Genomic DNA, 18,115 nt, shown 5'->3' on the forward strand with positions numbered 1-18,115 from the left:
TTCAAATCTTCCGCCATTGAAAGTTTTTGCACACATACATGATACAACACAGACACAATTTTCTATATTAAATATTGGTTTAATAGCTTGCTATGTAGAAAAAAGATAAACAGTACTTGATGATAAATATTTATTCTTCATATGAACTAATCTATTCTGTTTTATTAACTAATATTCTAAATGTTGGTCTTAAAAAAGGACTGCAGGCGATTTCGTTTAGTTCAAGGCCGGTTCACAGGTGGCAGGAAAATCGTCGGAAAAATGTCAATGTATTTTGCTTCACAACCATCAACAACATTCATTTTGATGCATTTCAGCATGTGAGATGGCGGAGTCACAACTAAGTTATCAGATGATACGGTCTGCTAACCAGGCCAGAGAAGCTGTGAGTTCTTATTCTCTTTAGTTATGGTAAAAACTACTCCTGAAAAAGGTGTCATTTTCTACATCACTATTCACTGCACTGTGACTGTCTGCAGAGTGTAGTCAGTAGAGTAGTGTAGGCTTGCATACAATACAGTAACAGTACACTGTGACTGTCAGTCATAGTTTGTTGCCGGTATTGTGTGTAACCCCCGGCCCTAACCCCTACCCTACAGCATACATGTGAAGGTTAGCTAGCCCTTACAAATACCTCGCTTGACTTTGAAGCATTTGTTTCGATTAGTACTTTTTCTGGTATAAGTGGTAGTAAGTAAAAGCAGATGTAATAATAAATAATTCGGGGGGGGGGCACCACTGCGCCTGCACCCCCTTTTGGTCCTTGCAGCCAGGCAGATTGTTCACCATTACCTGGAATACATGTGGTTTCTATTTTTTCAGGATGAAATAAAGACAGATCAACGAAAGAAGAACCTTTTGATTCTGATGTTGAATTATCTCAGTGAGGAAGGGTGGGTATTACTGTGATGCTGTCATTTTCAATTCCAGTTCATATTTTCTGTTGACGTAATTGTTGACACTACGTCATAGGCGATGATTTGTCATTGTTGGAATATTGGGCCTAGGTTTGGCTGGTGACCAAATTAACAGAAAGATAGATTTGTGAAGTAGATGTATTTACAAGTAGTATTGGAATGGAATGGCCTGTACTAAAGACAGTATAGTAGGACCTCTCTATCAAGGACTCCTCAGGACTGACAAGTGCTGTCCTTAATAGAGAGGTATCCTGATAGAGAGAACAAATTGAATGGAAACAACCAAATTGGGACCAAAACTAGTATCCTTAATGGAGAGGTTGTCCTTATTATTAGATAGGTGTCTGCTAAGGGAGGTTCCACTGTAAACAATTTCCACATGTTGGACATGAAACCATACATACGTGTACCTGAAAGAACATAGGCCTACTAATTTTAGTGATGGGAAGGCTGTCAATGTATTTTTGGCTAAGCTTATTTCCTTTCTCTATTTCAGCTACATTGAATCTGCTAACTCACTTTCCAAGGAGACCAGCATAGACGTGGGGAAGTATGAAGTATGTGATAACATTGATCTCGAAACCATTCTCATGGAATACGAAAGTTACTATTTTGTCAAGTTTTCTAAGTACCCGAAAATTGTCAAGAAGACCTCACAAAATGGTGAGTATTGAATGAATGAAGGACACCAGGCCACCCTGTGCACTCGTCCATGATTGAAAAGCTTTTCTCATGGAAGAAAATACGATTGTCAAATATCGCACCTCATTTCATTCAGGGGACTGTTGTATTATCGCAATGACAAGTGGTGTGAATGAGGCAGTTTTAAACATTGTGTATGGTTATAAAATTAGTCAGTTTAGTCAATAACCTAAAGGCTATTGCTGAAGCATAAAGCATTAACCTCAAGTTTTTATTGCATTATAATTTTGAAGGAATTTTTGTTTCTGACAATATATGTCACAATTAATGACATGTATGTCTCAAACAGATGTCGAACTTTGCATTTTCTGTTTTCCGTTTTAGAATTTTTCTTTAGGACAACATAAACAATGGTCAATAGCTTTTCATGTAGGTCAAGTTGCCTGGCAGTAATCGAACCTTGATATAATATTGAGTCTCCCTTATTCATTGTAATCTTATGTCTAGCCTGGTGCAAGCCTGGCATTATTGAAAATCGTATTCATGAACAAATGGCAATATGTATTTGGCCTCAGGTTCCATTCAGTAGCTATCGGATAGAAAAATGAATTGGCCCACAAGTGAATCTGTTTTGATATCATGGCTCATTTCGGCCTACATTATATGAATGGATTTACAACTAATACAAGGCCTTTGTAGTGCTGTTTATAAAAGGATTTGCACACAAAATCTAAGGTTATGTGGCACAGCTTACAGTGGGATAATGTATTGTAACCTTAGATTTATTTTTGTGTCAATCAGTTTTATTTTGAGTACATGAATGACTGAGTCACTTGAATCATAGCTTTGTTTGTTTAGATAACCTTGGAGAAGCTTTAGCTGCAGTAGAACCTCTCTATTTTAAAGCACACCCTTGGGAATGACAAATGCAGTCCTTTATAGGGAGGTGTCCAATAATGTTATTTTCTTCCAAAAAACTGATTGCATTTTTAAAACATTTATCACAAGTCACACTCATTTTTCAGGAGATGAGAAGACGACACGGATTGGGAAGATGAAAAAGTAAGTTTGGGCTCAAAACTGTGGCATTATGTTGTCAAGGTGCTCCAGAATAGTCCATTCTGAGAAACAGAGCTATTTGCCCCAAAAGGCCATGAATTTGCCCCAAAATTCCATGAGCATGTACCCTAATAGATGGAAGCAAAGGTGTGTAAATGAAGGCATTACAAGAGATGACTGCCATGTTAGAGATAGAGACCTGGTTTGTAATACAGCCAATCAGAAATTGACCACTTCGATAAAGGAAGTTTGCTCTAATAGTCGAATGCTGTGAAATGTTATATTCTTTTTGTATCTCTTCGAAGTTTATGACTTTTGATCGTTCAATTAAAAACCAATCAAATTGCCTTTAGGAAGCCACTACCTCCAATTTTACCAAAGAGCTTGGTTAAAGCTGTTGAAGAAAGAACTGATAAAAATCAGTAAGAAATGTTCTTGTTGCCAGAGTTTGGTATTGTTGACCATTACAAAGTTTCTTCCAGTTTCTTTGTTATTCGTTTTATATGAAGAGGTCCACCTTTTAATCAGTGACTTCTGTTACAACAAGTACATGTATAAGAAGCTTTAAAGGGGGACTATAGGCAGGAGCGAGGGGGCCATATTGGTAGTCTTTGGATGATGAGTCCATGCACAGTTAGACATGTAGGTTGTGTTTGATTCAGCGGCAAATTTATTCTTGATGTGATTAAGTTCGAGGTACTGTCAGATAAGAAATAATATAAGATCATCATTCTCTAAACTTAATGCTAAATTTCAGTACCAGAAGTAGCAGTACTCCATCTTTGCCGAGGATTCCAAATCGACCGGCCTCACCCACCAACAATGTTCGTCCTAAATCTGGATTTCAGGGTCGATCAGCACAGAAAAGGACTGCTGTGTCGAGTAAAGAGAGACCTTCTCCCCAGGTTTGCTACCTTGTTGACTTATCTCCCTGCTGTCTTTGGGTAGAGGTATTGTGAGGATGGGACCGCATGGTTTATAGGCCTGTTGTGACAAGGTGATATACCCGTATACTTAAAAAAACAAAGCAAAAATCTGTTCCTAATCACTGCAATGTATGCAGTAGCTTTTCCATGTCGCAACATCCTTAGCCACGTCAAGTCCCATCCTTGCAGTTTGACGGTTCATTGTTCATCACACTACAGACTGCTCAGTAAAGACCAATACTTTACTACAAAAAACCTTATGGCAGATGCTGTTTTAAACAGCAGTTGAGTTGAAAACAAAAAGGACTTGTGCCTATGGGGATCTTCAGAGTGGTCTGATCAAATGCCTGGCATAGATTGGTTCTGGAAATAGATTTGATATTGCCGAACTTTTTTGGAGAATGTATTTCGAATTTGAGATGAATGTGTGTGATGAATGATGGCCCATACATGTATCTTACCCAATGTATCATTCATTATGTAGCGTAACTCGTAGTCATCTCCATGCATCCTTGTTGTTTTGACAGAAGTTCCAGTACACCACAATTACCCAAGATATCCAGCCATTCGAGTACGCGGAGATTGCACAATGAAGCAAGTTTGCCCCCGCGGCCAAACTCGGCTTTAAAGCGAGAAAAATCCTATATGGTTAACGGGTCGAAGAAAGTAAGCGGTGGTTTGCTATGGGGCATGGTTGTACCTTTAATCCACCTGACCAGCTCTTGTCTTCTAACCTAGCACCATGAGTTCCTTACCATACTTGTTTCTAATCAGTGTTCTATCGCATCCTCCAACAAGAAAAATAGCAAAGCATATACATTTTGTCAGCTATCATAAAATACATTAATTTTGCTGCCAACTGCAATTGCAACAAACTATGCTTGCTATGCTCAAAGGGTTTTTTGACAAAAATATGAATCATAAGTGCCGGATCCAAAACTTTTGTGAAGGGGGGAGGGGGCGCAGTCCAACTCAACACAGACTGAATCTGTGATCTTGGAAACAATAACCAAACAGGACCTGGGGGCCCACCTCCACATATGAATATGGGCTGTGAAAATGATACTCAATACTTCTTGTTCCTTCGATAATAGGCCAAGGTGTGTCCAACATAGCGCATGTTGTGATTGAAACACCAAACAAATCATTCACATTATGAGTTTCCTGAATTTAACCATCTCATGGGACCAAAGTCGCTACCAGAAAGCCAAAATAATATCCCTGTAACCTATTTTGAATGATATTCCTCAAAATGCATGTAGTGCCAAAGATGAAACTTATCCAGATTGAGATAATATTTGTCTCACAATCACATTGATATGTGTATAAATGTGGGCATCAATTTTGCAAACCAATTTTTGTGGTGAGCAAAGATTTATGGACCATTTATGAGTTGATCCTGAACTGATAGTATTATTTGTTCATTCCGATACATGGTGTCACAGAGATGTTCTTCGTTTCAGTCAGCTAAGCTTAAATTACCAGTGGTGAATGACCCATCCTACTGTGTCAATCAACATCCAGTATGTTTTGTCGATTGCGTAGCTGACTGTTATTGTTTTTATTTTTGGCTTTGGTTACGGTAGATGTTTTGAACATATAGCTCATCATTTTGCATTTGTTTCCTGCTTGTATCTCGAGATTGTTTCCTCATAACTTTCGCTCATTTGGAATTGAGGCAAAAACTTGCTTCTGGAACATGCTGCAAACCTTCAGACTCTGAGAATGTGCAGCACCTTTCAGAAGCAACAGTTTGTCATAGAAGTATAGGAATCCAATACACTACTTAGGAGAGAATTATTTGCAAAATTCTCAGGAGAATGTGTCATCTCAACAAGGCATTATTGAGAAGATGAACATTTGGATATAAAACTTATGCAAATGCAAAATGACACCGGAATTTTTTTTGTAAAACCCAGTATTTTTGGTAAATGCATGTACAGGTTCGATGTGGCTTCTTTTCACACAAAGGTCTTCTTAATTTTAGTTCATTCTGCCATCAGTGAGTAATCCTCAGTACTTTGGAAAATAATAGCCTTCACCATTTTAGGTTGCTGCTTTAGTTGTTCATTTCATAGTTGTAGCTTTTACGTTATTTTTTTGCTTCCCTCCATGATTTCTACAGCCCTTTGCTCCCCAGAGTGTTGGAATCTAGTAACTCCCAGTAGCTTTTGCTCATAGTTATTCCAGGCCAATAGCCTACCTTCATTGGCTGTACCCTAGTTCTTCTTTAAAACATACAAGTGCCTTGTGTTCTCTCTACCCCTCCCTCAGTTACCAGTGTGGCTAATGGTTCAAGCTTTTCATGCAGCTTTAAGTTTTGAGCGTGTTGCCTTTTGAGGGCTGTTGCTTCAGTTGAAGACTTCCAGGCTCCCCTTTGCTTGCTGCTCCAAAAAGCTTATGTTCTACATGCATATTTTCAAAATTGTCATTACTTATTACCTCTGAGTGGTCTACCTGATCGAAATCCTTCCTTGCCTACTAGAAACATTTGTGTGAGTGGTCCTTGTCAGTTAGCTTTCCTTTCTCAACCAGTATGAAAATACTGGTGTAGTCCCTGAATCCCTTTTAGTTTTGATCAAATACAGTGTAATAGAAGTTGCTTGGCCTAAAAGCCTTTAGCATTTGTCTCCATTTTTTTCGTTTTGAAGAGCTGTATGGATAACAACATAAAATGTCAAATGGATAAATTCTCAAATTATCTAATCAGTCGGTAATTTGAGTGTAATGTACCTTTCTCATTTACAGAATGGAAGTGCAAAGCCACCGACTTCGAACCACATGTTGAATGGTGATGGCCTCCAAGGCTTGGCCATTGCCGGAAGCTCCAGTGCCACAGACCAGTCGCATGCCCAAGCAAATGGCCACGATCAACCAAAACAAAAACAAAAGGTATGCTTTCAATTTGGTAATGGTGATGGGGTGTCCTGGTCTAATGGTTTCAAGGTACCAGTCTCATGTCTCATGATTCAAATACCGTATGCTCTATCCCGACATGGACACATTGCCACGTCATTCTAAAAGACGTTAAGGTGAGGGCAAACAAAAAAAAGGCTGTGTTGGTGAAATAAGCTTTTGATGGCCTCATTTTGCCAGCGACTGAGTGACACGGCCAGTTGCCCCAGTCAGTGACCAAAGCTGTCAGTCCCTTGCAAATAAAAAATTGCGGAACCAGTATTTTCTAGACACTTTGGTTCATAAATGATAAATGGTATGTAAAGCGCATAAGGTTAGACTTGTTTTTGTTTTAAATTCTTATCTCTCACTCTCAGTTCATTACATTGTACTTGTGTTTCAGTTCGGTCAAATAATCGACATTCGGTCGATGATCAATGACGCCACAAGAATGAATGCTGAGGAGGGGGCTTCAGATTTAGGGGTGAGTATCTGTGTTCTTCTCTAGTTAATTGAATTATGACCTTGACTGTTCTATGAAATGACAGTGAATGAAAAACTGACTGACATTCTAACACACTTCCATTGCTGTGTTGCATGCAATGTACACCTGGCTTCGTTTTTATTCATTGAACCTTTCATGAAACTTTTTTCTATTATATTTTTCCAGGATCGACTGCTGAAACCATTGGGTGGATATATGGGCTACAACAACGAATGGCGGGAATTAGCTCAAGTTATTAGTAGGGTAAGTTCAGGTGATTGACAACATGTTACCACTAAGCTGAAAACTGGCACTATCGCAAGCTGAGGACTGTGGCTTCCGTTGGATAGGTTGGCAGGAAGACGAGTTGTGTTTCATTCAGTACCGCTGCTCTTCTGATGATGATGCCAAGCAAAACAAAATCATATATCATTTGGAAATAAAAGGAGCAATAAGTCTTGACCTTGACTCCTCTTCTTTCAGGATATTTATTCAGAAGATCCAAACGTGCGGTGGGAAGACATAATAGGATTAGATAACGCTAAAAGATTAGTTAAAGAAGCTGTAGTTTATCCAATTAAGGTAAGAGTGCAGCTTGCAAAGATACATCGAGTTTCTTCCACAAATCTCTGTGTTGCTGATATTGCATTATTTAGTCTGAGTAACAGTGGTTCCTGCTAACATTAGCCAACTCAAAAGCTTGTCCAGGCCATACTACCATACATAATGTATTGTTGTCTTTCAGTACCCACAACTCTTTAAAGGCATTTTATCACCGTGGAAGGGTTTGCTGCTGTACGGACCTCCTGGTACTGGGAAAACATTACTAGCCAAAGCTGTGGCCACAGAATGTAATACGACGTTCTTCAACATATCAGCATCTAGTATAGTTAGCAAGTGGAGAGGAGATTCAGAGAAATTAGTTAGGGTAAGATTTATGAAAAAAATTCAAAGCATTTCCAGAGCTGCACTTGGTCTAGTGAGTTTATCGATATCAGTTTACACAATTGAGCTGGACTTATTTCAGAGATTGGCTGTCCTACTTATTTGATATTGTTGATTGGCATGGTTAAACAGACAGCACTCATGCACAAGTTGTTCATAGGTTTTTGATGTAACACATCATTCCAATGTAATCTTCTTCGTCAATTGCAGGTTTTATTTGAGCTTGCCAGATTCCATGCACCGTCCACTATATTCATTGATGAACTGGAGTCAATCATGAGTCAGAGAGGATCGGCAGGTGCAGGAGGGTAAGTTACTTGTTTTAATGGTCGACTTGGAGTTCCCGGTGTCAGTCAGCACATGTGTTCCAGCCAAATCCAGCGTCGTTTTTTGAACCATTTTGGCAACTAATGTGCACGTTGTAGCAGGTCTTTGTTACTGATCTGTGTATTGAATTGATACCTTGTTTTGCTGTTCTAGGGAACACGAGGGGAGCAGACGGATGAAGACAGAGTTACTGGTGCAGATGGATGGCCTCTCAAAAACAGACGATCTGGTCTTTTTGTTAGCTGCCTCAAATTTACCATGGTAAGCATATCTTAAGCTTTCATGGACAATAGGTGATGATTTAGTTGGTAGTATTGGCAATTGTGTTGTATCAGTATTTGAGAAGTATGATTATCAAAACTGTCTAATGTCACCGAAAAGGGGTTCCACAATTTGGTATTACCAAAAAGCTGTTAGTTTTTCATTGTGAATGTCTTTAGTTTAGGGTTTTATTCCTAGTTTGTCGATGTATATTGTAATATTGCACATTCTTATCTCAGGGAATTAGACCATGCAATGCTCAGACGACTGGAGAAACGAATCATTGTGGATTTGCCGACGCCAGAAGCTAGGAAGAGCATGTTCAAGTTTTATCTGCCACCAGTAGTTGTTCCAAAGGACGGAGGCCTGAGTTTGAAAGCTGAGATAGACTATGACCATGTTGCCGATGTAAGGGGAATTAGAATTTGTGTCTAATGTTAAAGGCTTCCTAAAAGACGGCCAGTGCTAAAAATTGGCTGTGCTGTAGATGCATTTGAAACCTTACTGTAGGATACCCTCCTGAATATGGGCAGGATGAATTTCAGTCTGCTTTGGTGTAATAGTAGGCGGGAGATTGATTAGAAAATACATGTGGATGGCCCATGACGGCCCCACTCTGTCAAGTTCTTCTTGGTCAGCTTCTTTGCTTAGATTTGTGTCATCATAATATTCTTTTTTTCTTGCAGGCCACGGAGGGTTACACTGGATCTGATATCAAACTAGTTTGTAAAGAAGCTGCCATGAGACCTGTGAGAAAAATATTCGATGCATTAGAAAACCATCACACAAGTAAGTTCAGATGATACCATGTGCAATATTGGGTAGAGTTAAGAAGGATTAGGCCTCATAGGATTAGTTAACTGGATGCCTCAATACTCAGAGGTCCAGGCTTCATTAAAGTAAGCCACTCACCATTGCCATAGTTGATACCGGACTACAACCCCAACTTTATCTTCTCTGTTTCAGATGAAGAAATCTGCGTAGAACTTAGTCCAATCAAAACCATAGATATAGAACTAGCCTTGCAACACACAAAGCCGTCCGCGCAGAGGTTAAGTGCCAAGTACACAGCATGGCAGAAGGAGTTTGAATCTGTATGAAGAAGTTTCCAAAGGACTATTCTGGAATCCTTGGATCATGCTCACACTCGCAGTGTCTGTGAAAATGGAGTACTGTTTTTACCTGTGGTGGAGGGACAAGTAAGGCTTATTGTCTTTGGGTGGTCCGTAACAGTAGACAAACTGGAGAAAACGGTACTTCTCGCCCAAATGCTGAAGATTTAAGGGTTTTGTTCATGTACCTACATGTGTGCTGATGTGGGATGAAAGGGACGAGGTTGACAGAACCGCTGCTGTACTAGGACATTGATGTAATACTATATGTAGGGACTGGGATGTCAACTTGACAAGATATTGTAATTGACAAGGCTGTGTTTGTTGACAAGGTATAATTGGATTACAATTGTCAAGGCTCTGTTAAATTTACAGGGTACATTGTATGATAAAGTGAATTTCAAAATTAAGCTTTCAGTGACTCGCAGCAGAGAATAATTCTCATCCATTTCAAACATTTGTCCAATATATTCAGTATCAATCTACTTGTGTCAATATTCCAGAAACACTTTTAAACAAGTTTAGGTCGTCCCAACTCAGTATGTAACGTAATTCCGTCCAATGGGTAGATTTGCCCTTGTGTAAGTAAAGTTACTGTGATAGTGTTACACCATGCCTGATTTTGCTTTATTAGGCTGATTTTTAAACTTCATTGTAAATTCTGATATCCATTTATCAATATATTGCCATATTTCACAAGGGACTGTCACTGTCATTGACAAAAAATATTGCATTATTTTGACCAAGTTGCCCAAAAAAGAGGTGAGGCAATAAATGACTTTTTTTGCAAACACAAAGCACATTTTCATTCTCGTATATATGTTACAGTTCCTTGATAAATGGCAATCATACTGTGCCTTCTGATTTTGATTTATGATGAAAGTATACTAAAAATAACTTTGTAGATTGCGATGTCAGAGGGTAATTGCCAATGATTGTCTGTGCAATTACTTCAGAATTTAGTTGATACAAACAATTATTCTTGTCTGAAGGGGACATACTTGTTGACTTGAGCTCTTCCTTGGTTGAAATAAGGTCAAGTATTTTGCACAGCATGCTTGACTTATTGTTATTGCGTCAAGAGTTTATTTACCAGGGAAGATATTTACTTTAAAACCAACTGAAAAACTCTTTATGTACACAGTGGAACCTCCCTTAGCGGACACTTACAAGATACTTGGTACGTAAAAATAAAAATAAATTGTCAGGTCCTGTAAACCCATTTTCTGTTACTTCAATCTAAACAGATTAAACAGCTCTTACCTGCTTTAGGGGGTTGGGTGGGGGTAGGGGGTAGCATTGTTAACTACATGTATGCCTAGCAAATGTACTTACAGTTTCTTGTTTTAGGAATTGTCATTGATTACAAATGCTAGTGACCTTTTAAACTATGGCTTTGGTACATTGTAACTCAATCCGTCCAATATATTGTCGTTGTCCAAACCATGTGTGCTGTGCTTTGATAGATATTATTTATTGAGTCACTTGGGTGATATTTTTTGTATAGTATGAATGTCAAGTGTACACTAATTTATTTCAGCGTTTTTGCAATAATGTGTGACTTCCGTTAATCGTTTCTTTTTTTGTACGCCATCATTTTTTTTACTGTCCTCTTGATCAGAAAATTATAGTCTGCATAATAGATCCTATGAGGTGCACATCAAAAAATCTTAGCTTTTCAGTTTAGATTGACTCTTTCTTTCTTTTTCTGTAAGGTGGCAAAGTTAAGTGGATAGTTTCTGAGTAAAAGAGTAAAACAATTAACTTGAAATATTAAAATGTCCCAAGCTCTGGGAGGGTTAATATCCAGGCAGTGGAGGCAAAGGGGTAGTGCCCTCCCCCCTCTCTCCTTTGAATCTTTGATGATAGCGTTTGGGAAATTGACCACAAAAATACCTGGACATCCCCCCTAGTTCAATATTTGGGTGTCCCCCCTTCAGGTTGTTGGATCAGTCTGCATATCAAACAGTGATCTGGCCAGTGTCATCTCCTAACAATGGGAGGTTAATTGGTCAATCACTCTTAGTTCATGTTCAGACAAGTGTTAATACTGTGGTGCCATTATGTATGTTACCATGGTGACCAGAATGATAACAGTGGGGGAAGAGCACAGCAGTAGTTAGTCAGCATGAGCAGAATGATGAATAAAGCACCCTGTAGAATCTATTGTGTAGACTTCAGCATGCACTGTGCTCAGAAATATTGCCTGGTATATAATATATCTGGTCTAATCAATGATCAATTAAAAAATGTGTCGATACCTGCTGATTATCTTTGATAATAAAACATATTTTAAAGTGAAACTGTCTTTCCTTAAAGTGAACTTCTCCCTGGAGTTTGGTTGTGACTTTGTCCTCGAAAAGACCATTGTGGGACGTGTGAAAGCTATAAATCAACTCCTGACGCTGCACCAGGCTTTGGCAGCAAAAAAGGATATAGTGGAACCTCCCTCGGCAGACGCCCCCCTGAGGTACACAAGTATTGGACCCAAATTGTTTGTTTCCATTCAATTTGACCTCCCTAATCAGGATACATGTCTGTTAAGGACAGCACTTGTCAGTCCCGAGGGTGTCCCTAATAGAGAGGTTCTAACTGTACTACAGTCCCAAGGTGCATGTCAATTTGAGATACTTCTTATGGTCTTGAATCTCATACCAGCTTGCGCTTATCACCGCTGACCACGCAGAGTTTATTGATTTTCACCTGAAATGCAATTCGTCTTTCAGGTGACGCCAATGAGCTACACCAATTTAATTGCGAGGGATTGTTGTTCTTTATCACCTGAGACGAGGTAATTAGCAATCCGTGTCGGCAAGCAGAATTTTAAAAGTCAGCATTGCCAATAATATCACATTGAAACAGTCTCGGCCACGGATAATTGCAAACTCCTTGGTTACAGAACGGCTGAAGGACCACAACTGACCTGACGAAATTTGATTGTGCACGTGGCCAGTGTGAAAGACATTTAAGCCCCCCCCCCCCCCCCCCCAAGCAGGAGTAAGTCCTAGCCTTACTGGTCACATGGCTAGGAAGACTAAGGGCTGGTGTGACAAACTGACATGCCCTCCCCCCCCCCCCCCCCCGGTTCTACAGATATCTATAACCCTCAACAAATTAAAAGGGCATGAGAGAATCCTCCGTTCCTGGGACACTCTAAATCCAAGGGCATTTTTTTATCACACTGGAGAAACTCGCTTCTCTCTATCACTTTAAACCGGGAGCTTCGTCATCGGAAATACCAATGTCATTGAAAGTTAAGTTGCAGGCAAGAACAATTTTAAGCGATACCATGCAAGTTGAATTCCTTTTAGGGCCTATTATAATCGATCGGCGTCCAGAGCAAATGGATTGATATGTAAACTATATTGTATATTCATATTGTATATTCATAATGACAAAATATTGATTTGTATGTTATTATACTGGAATCTTAACCGTGTTATAGTATTCATATAAATAACTCCCACTTTATTTTGAAGTCTATGAACTGATGGATGCCTCAATTGAGGTCACGAAAGAAACGCAGTCCTCCTGGCGTCGAACGCGGTGTCCTCAGTCGGCTTGTCCACGATCAGTATTCAGCAGGAGCAGAGGAGGCGACAGGTGGTGACCGGGTGGTGACTTCATATCGGGAGTTTATGATAGCTTTGTCATGTTCATGATTTACAATAAATTGAGAGTGTTGTATTTATCGATCCGGCGGTGGGTGAGTGTTATCTTGTATTCCCAGCAGTGTGACCGTGGAGATTAGCTGGTGCAGGCTGGACTGTCGTCTGCTGGTCCGACATATATATGTAGTGTTCTGGAGCAAACGGTTTAGAGCAGACGATTACGCTCGTGGTGACAATCTTGCCAATGCCGCCAATTCCGCCTGAGAGCAGAAGATCTCGTCACCCGGGTCTCATCAGCATACGAACATCAAGAGCTGGTTATCATCTATTGTAAGAAGAACTCTAAGCAGACGACCTGCAGGAACAGGGTATCCAAGCAGACGACATATCGTGCATCAGACGGCGATCTGAACTGACGACGATCTCACCTCATGAGCAGATGACTTCCAGAACCTTGCCACGACCAAGAAGGCGTTACCAGACCGCAGGACTTGCAGAAGATCTCATCTGACGAGTTGTAACGGAAAACGGCTGAGCAGAAGATGTGGCCTTCGAGCTAACGTGAGTCAATTTGTTGTCCCGCGGATTTATCGATGACTGAAGGTGTACTTGTCAGTTGATGCTATATAGAAGCTATTTTGTTATCTGGTGTGTTACGTGACTCACTAGTGCTTATATGCAGTATTGATTTAGTTGCTACTTGGATGACATTCATCATCGGTTGTCTCTTTGAGATTGGTTGCAGGGACTAAATATCAGGAGACTGTGACGAACTGAGCTGAGTTGTGCGCGGAGATTCGACGTTCGGGGATTGATTTGGTTGAAATCTTATGATATTCAATCTTCGTCTCGGGGATTACAGTGATTACAGTATTTGGCTACCCAGGAACTCGTGTTAAATTCAGCCGTGCTATTCCGCCTCACATTTTGCATAATTATTAATTCCGCCTCAAGATGCGACCAATACAGTTCTCGGAGTCGGTCGCAGTGGCACCTCTTCCCGCATTTGAACAGTTTTCCGTGGAATCCAAGTTCGTCTTCGAATGCGCCAAAAGGCACAAGACGGCAGTTGGTCTATTGCAGGTTCAAACTCCTTGCAATTTTGCCAAGACCATAATATGCCACCGTCCAGTCACAACATCCAAAAGGTTCATTTCTCGCCTTGACCTAACGCCCAAACTCCGGCCAAGAAAATTTGCCCAGACCATGTATGTTTTCCCGAAAAGTTCAGAACGTACGTACACTTCTGTCGTCCGGCATCACGTGGAGGGGCGGCGAAAGTGGTATACCTCAGGGGTGGAGATGGAACCAACGGTTTCTTGTCGGCTTACCCCCGGCAGGCAAGATCTAGATATCGATGAGAAAACCGGCCGAATCTTTAGAAGTGAGTGGACACCTTTTAGTAACGGACATATTCTGAACGGAGACGTAGATTACACGGACAGCGGTTCTTGTCTTTTGGTCAACGGTTACAACGGGCTGACACCTTACCAGTCGAATTATGCCACCAGTGGGCCGTATGGATATTTTGATCAAGATGAGGAGGAGGACAAAGTCAGTATTTAAAGCTTTACTTGCCATGGATATATTTTTCTCGTTTTGTTGGATGTTCTTCTAATTCTAATTGGACATAATAGGAGATAACAATATAAATAATGGTATTTTGTGTGTCGCAACCGGTATTGCGCTAATAGGATCATCAGACACGGTGTGGAAGTTTGAAATGTCTTTGGATAGAATGTCCGGGAAACAAGGGATCATGCGATTTAATCTTTGAGCTATTGATGGTCATGGCCTCTACATGTATATGCAATAATCCGTCAGAATACAATTAATAGGGCTGGGCTCTTTTTCCATGGAGACATTCCGTATTTTTTAGTGTTTCATTCTGTATATGCGTCAATTTTGTCTTCTTCTTCTTCAGCGTTCACTCCTGCACTTGGAGGTGATTTTCTCCTGGGAATATTCCTCCTCCAACGCGGGATATGCGTCAACAGGATAATCTAGGTCACGGATAAGTCATGCCCAAATAGGTCTTTAGCAGACCTCCAAATTTAAAGATTTTCTATCAATGCGTCGGAACAGCTCATGTGTTCGGCATAAGTTTCTAATGATGATCTAAATAATAGAAGCTATCCCCATCAAATTTTATACAGTGTATACCTCGACGATGTTACTCTACAATGTATAGGCCTAAGAATGTAAGGCATCTTAAAAATGAGATCAGAATTAACTATTGTTTAGGGTAGGTTGATTGTGGTGTCCTGAGACAATTACTTGGTCACAGCACGAGGCCTATACTGTATGTAGTTCAGGAAAAAACCGGCACTGCATTCCAGAAGGTTGGCTGTGCCTATATAGGTTTTAGAGAGGCCTTGAGGGCGACAATCTTCCTTTTAGTCACATCCACCAATACGGCGTTGCCGTGATCCGGAACCCCGTCTCGCACGAGAGAGCGGAGAACACCTCGCAGCCTCGACCATGCAGTTAATCGGTCCGTTACCTCCCCTCATACGGAGTCCGGGTTGGCGGCTGAGAGTCAAGATGCTACCTTGTCATTGCAACAACTTTGTCCCACGCCTTGCAGCATTATACTGATATTAAAGACATTGGGTCATATGAATAAAGACTAGCAAATCTAAAACTCCATGTACAGTTAAGCTTATACACTTGGCCTCTCTGTACAAAATTATGATAAAAGCATTTGCTCGTCTTTATTCATATCACCCATTATGTTGAGGAAATCAATGGAAAAATTGACCCCCAGACATAGGCCCGTACATGAAAACCTACGCCTTATTATGACATTCATGCACATATGATGCATAGTATGTATACATATACATGTATTGTAATTAACTTTTTTTGCATCCGTCTCATATGCCGCCCGTTTAATGCCGCGTAACATCTGGCCATCCATACACTTCTACAAAATGCAACTGGGCCTATACAAGTATTGCATAGGCCTGCTATTCATCTCATCACACTAGTAGCATTAGTCAAGTGTTTTTATTGTCCGCCACGTGGTTGCCAAGTGCTGAAAGTACTTTCCAATGACCTCTTGAGGTCTTATTCTTGCCAAATCTCCCGGGATACATGGAATTCAAACTTTTGAATTCGATGTCAAAACTAAGTCAAGGACCGTCGAGTAATCCAAACGTAATGATGTTACTGTGAAGACTACACTGAGCCGGCGAACCGTTTATGTTGTCTGATAATCGAGTGATAAAGTGAGCGCATAAACTTGTTTTGATAGTATGAGATCAATTAAGGCAACGCACGTTTCATTTTCAACTTTTACAAGGGTGTGACTGCACGGCTTTACAGTGTGCATGCGTTCCGGGTCTCTAAGTCAAGTTAGTGATTTATGGTACCGGTACATGTAGTCTTATATTGCTGTCTGTCAATAAAATAATTTTGAACACTCAGTTCCAGATGCAGTTGTTGCTTTCTTTAGTCATCTAACTAAACACTTTACAACAACCTTCTTTATATTTGTGAGTTCAACATTCCTAGTTATGAGTAGACCGAGTTGACCATCTCGATGCTCACTGCAGCCTTAAATTCTAAATGTGAAGAATATTCACACACTTTGTGCCACGTTTCCATGACGGATGGACCGATAACAACGCTTGTCACAACATTCCTTGAAGATACAAACATAGGTTGTCAACATTCATGCATAGGCGGACAGACCACATTGTCACAACATTCCTAAACGAGACGGACACCAATGCGGTTGTCAACAATCTCATCATTCATCTGACCACATTGTCACAGCCCTGCAAAACTAGACGAACTTGACACTCACACTTCGTATCGACATTCCTACTGGCAGGAGGACGGTTCACAACTTTGTCATAACCTTCCATGAGATGTAGAAGCGAACATATGCATACACTTCATGTTAACATTCCTTGAAGAGAGGACAGTTGGCCCGATATGACGACAATATTGGAGACTTATTGTACACCACTGGACGTAATAGACGAATGTTCATCACTTCAAGCCAGCCTTCCTAAATGTGGTGACACCCGATCAGTTCATTTCGACTTGAAAATGATTCGTCTGTCTTGAAGAAGCTGTAACAACCAGACAGCACTATCAAGTTACCCATTGATAAGTCTGTCTTGAAGACTTGGTAACAAATGATAGCACTGCCAAACTTCCCATTTTCTTGAAGACACTTCGACCTACAGAGAGCACTATCCTTGACGACCGTAACATAAGGATATGAAGTCACAGTGACAACCAGACAACACTGCCAGACTGCCAGACTGGCAGACTGCCAGACTGCTGCCAGACTTACCATTGATCCGTATATCTTAAAGACAATATTCATAGATTCGTCAAACAACTGGTTGTTACAGTGTCTTCAAAACAGACAGGCGAATAGCTTCACAGTGCAGTTTGGTTTTCGCAGAGACTTCAAGAAGTCAGATCAATCGGCGATCCGACAGCGCTTTCTGATTGTTACAATGTCTTCAAGGAAGACGGATCTATGGATAGTGATATCGGGTGTTAAAAGTGTCTTCAAGAAAAGTGACCGTTTGGCAGGGGGCTGCCGGGTTTTTATAGTGTCTTCAGGAAAGACAGATCTATCGATAATGCTATCTGGTGGTCTTCAAGGAAGACGCTTTTTAGATTTTACTTTCTAGTTATCACAGTGTCTTCATTAACAAATACGGATCAGTGGCAAACTTGACAGTGTACGTTGTCTAGTTGTGACAGTGTCTTCAAGGAAGGTGGGTCCATGGATAGTGATATCTGGAGGTCGAAGTGTCTTCAGGGAAAATGGGAAGTTTGACAGTGCTGTCTGGTTGTTACAATGTCTTCAGGAAACACGGACCTATGGAGAGTGCTATCTGGTGGTTTTGTAGAAATAAGCTCTTCAGACATAGCTTTCTGGTTGTCACAATGTCTTCTTTGGGAAACA

The 18,115-nt window shown here is 40.5% G+C and overlaps 1 protein-coding gene across 4 annotated transcripts; it reads left to right on the forward strand.

Annotated features, from left to right (window-relative positions):
- The first annotated feature begins 250 nt into the window (after positions 1-250).
- LOC135503601 (katanin p60 ATPase-containing subunit A-like 2) lies at positions 251-11,144 on the forward strand. Of its 4 annotated transcripts, XM_064797223.1 has the most exons (16): positions 251-385; positions 823-893; positions 1,414-1,580; positions 2,585-2,621; positions 3,376-3,523; positions 5,532-5,546; positions 6,293-6,436; positions 6,843-6,923; positions 7,110-7,187; positions 7,407-7,505; positions 7,669-7,851; positions 8,079-8,176; positions 8,349-8,456; positions 8,696-8,864; positions 9,143-9,245; positions 9,423-11,144. In XM_064797223.1, the coding sequence occupies exons 1-16, from the start codon at positions 326-328 to the stop codon at positions 9,554-9,556; spliced, it is 1,695 nt and encodes a 564-aa protein (XP_064653293.1). In that variant the 5' UTR covers positions 251-325; the 3' UTR covers positions 9,557-11,144. The 4 variants fall into 4 exon arrangements, with proteins under 4 accessions (XP_064653293.1, XP_064653294.1, XP_064653295.1 ...); XM_064797224.1 differs by lacking the exon at positions 5,532-5,546; XM_064797225.1 differs by lacking the exons at positions 3,376-3,523; positions 5,532-5,546 and adding an exon at positions 4,072-4,210.
- The last annotated feature ends 6,971 nt before the right edge of the window (positions 11,145-18,115 follow it).

This window comes from Lineus longissimus, chromosome 2 (assembly GCF_910592395.1).
Source record: "Lineus longissimus chromosome 2, tnLinLong1.2, whole genome shotgun sequence".
Taxonomy (NCBI): Eukaryota; Metazoa; Nemertea; class Pilidiophora; order Heteronemertea; family Lineidae; genus Lineus; species Lineus longissimus.

What these genes read in the sequence shown, in the direction of transcription:
- LOC135503601 (XM_064797223.1), top strand. Translation starts at nt 326, where the DNA reads ATGGCGGAGTCACAACTAAGTTATCAGATGATACGGTCTGCTAACCAG. An exon ending in AACCAAAACAAAAACAAAAG is followed by an intron (nt 6,437 to 6,842) that starts GTATGCTTTCAA and finishes CTTGTGTTTCAG; the next exon opens with TTCGGTCAAATAATCGACAT. An exon ending in ATTCAGAGAAATTAGTTAGG is followed by an intron (nt 7,852 to 8,078) that starts GTAAGATTTATG and finishes CGTCAATTGCAG; the next exon opens with GTTTTATTTGAGCTTGCCAG.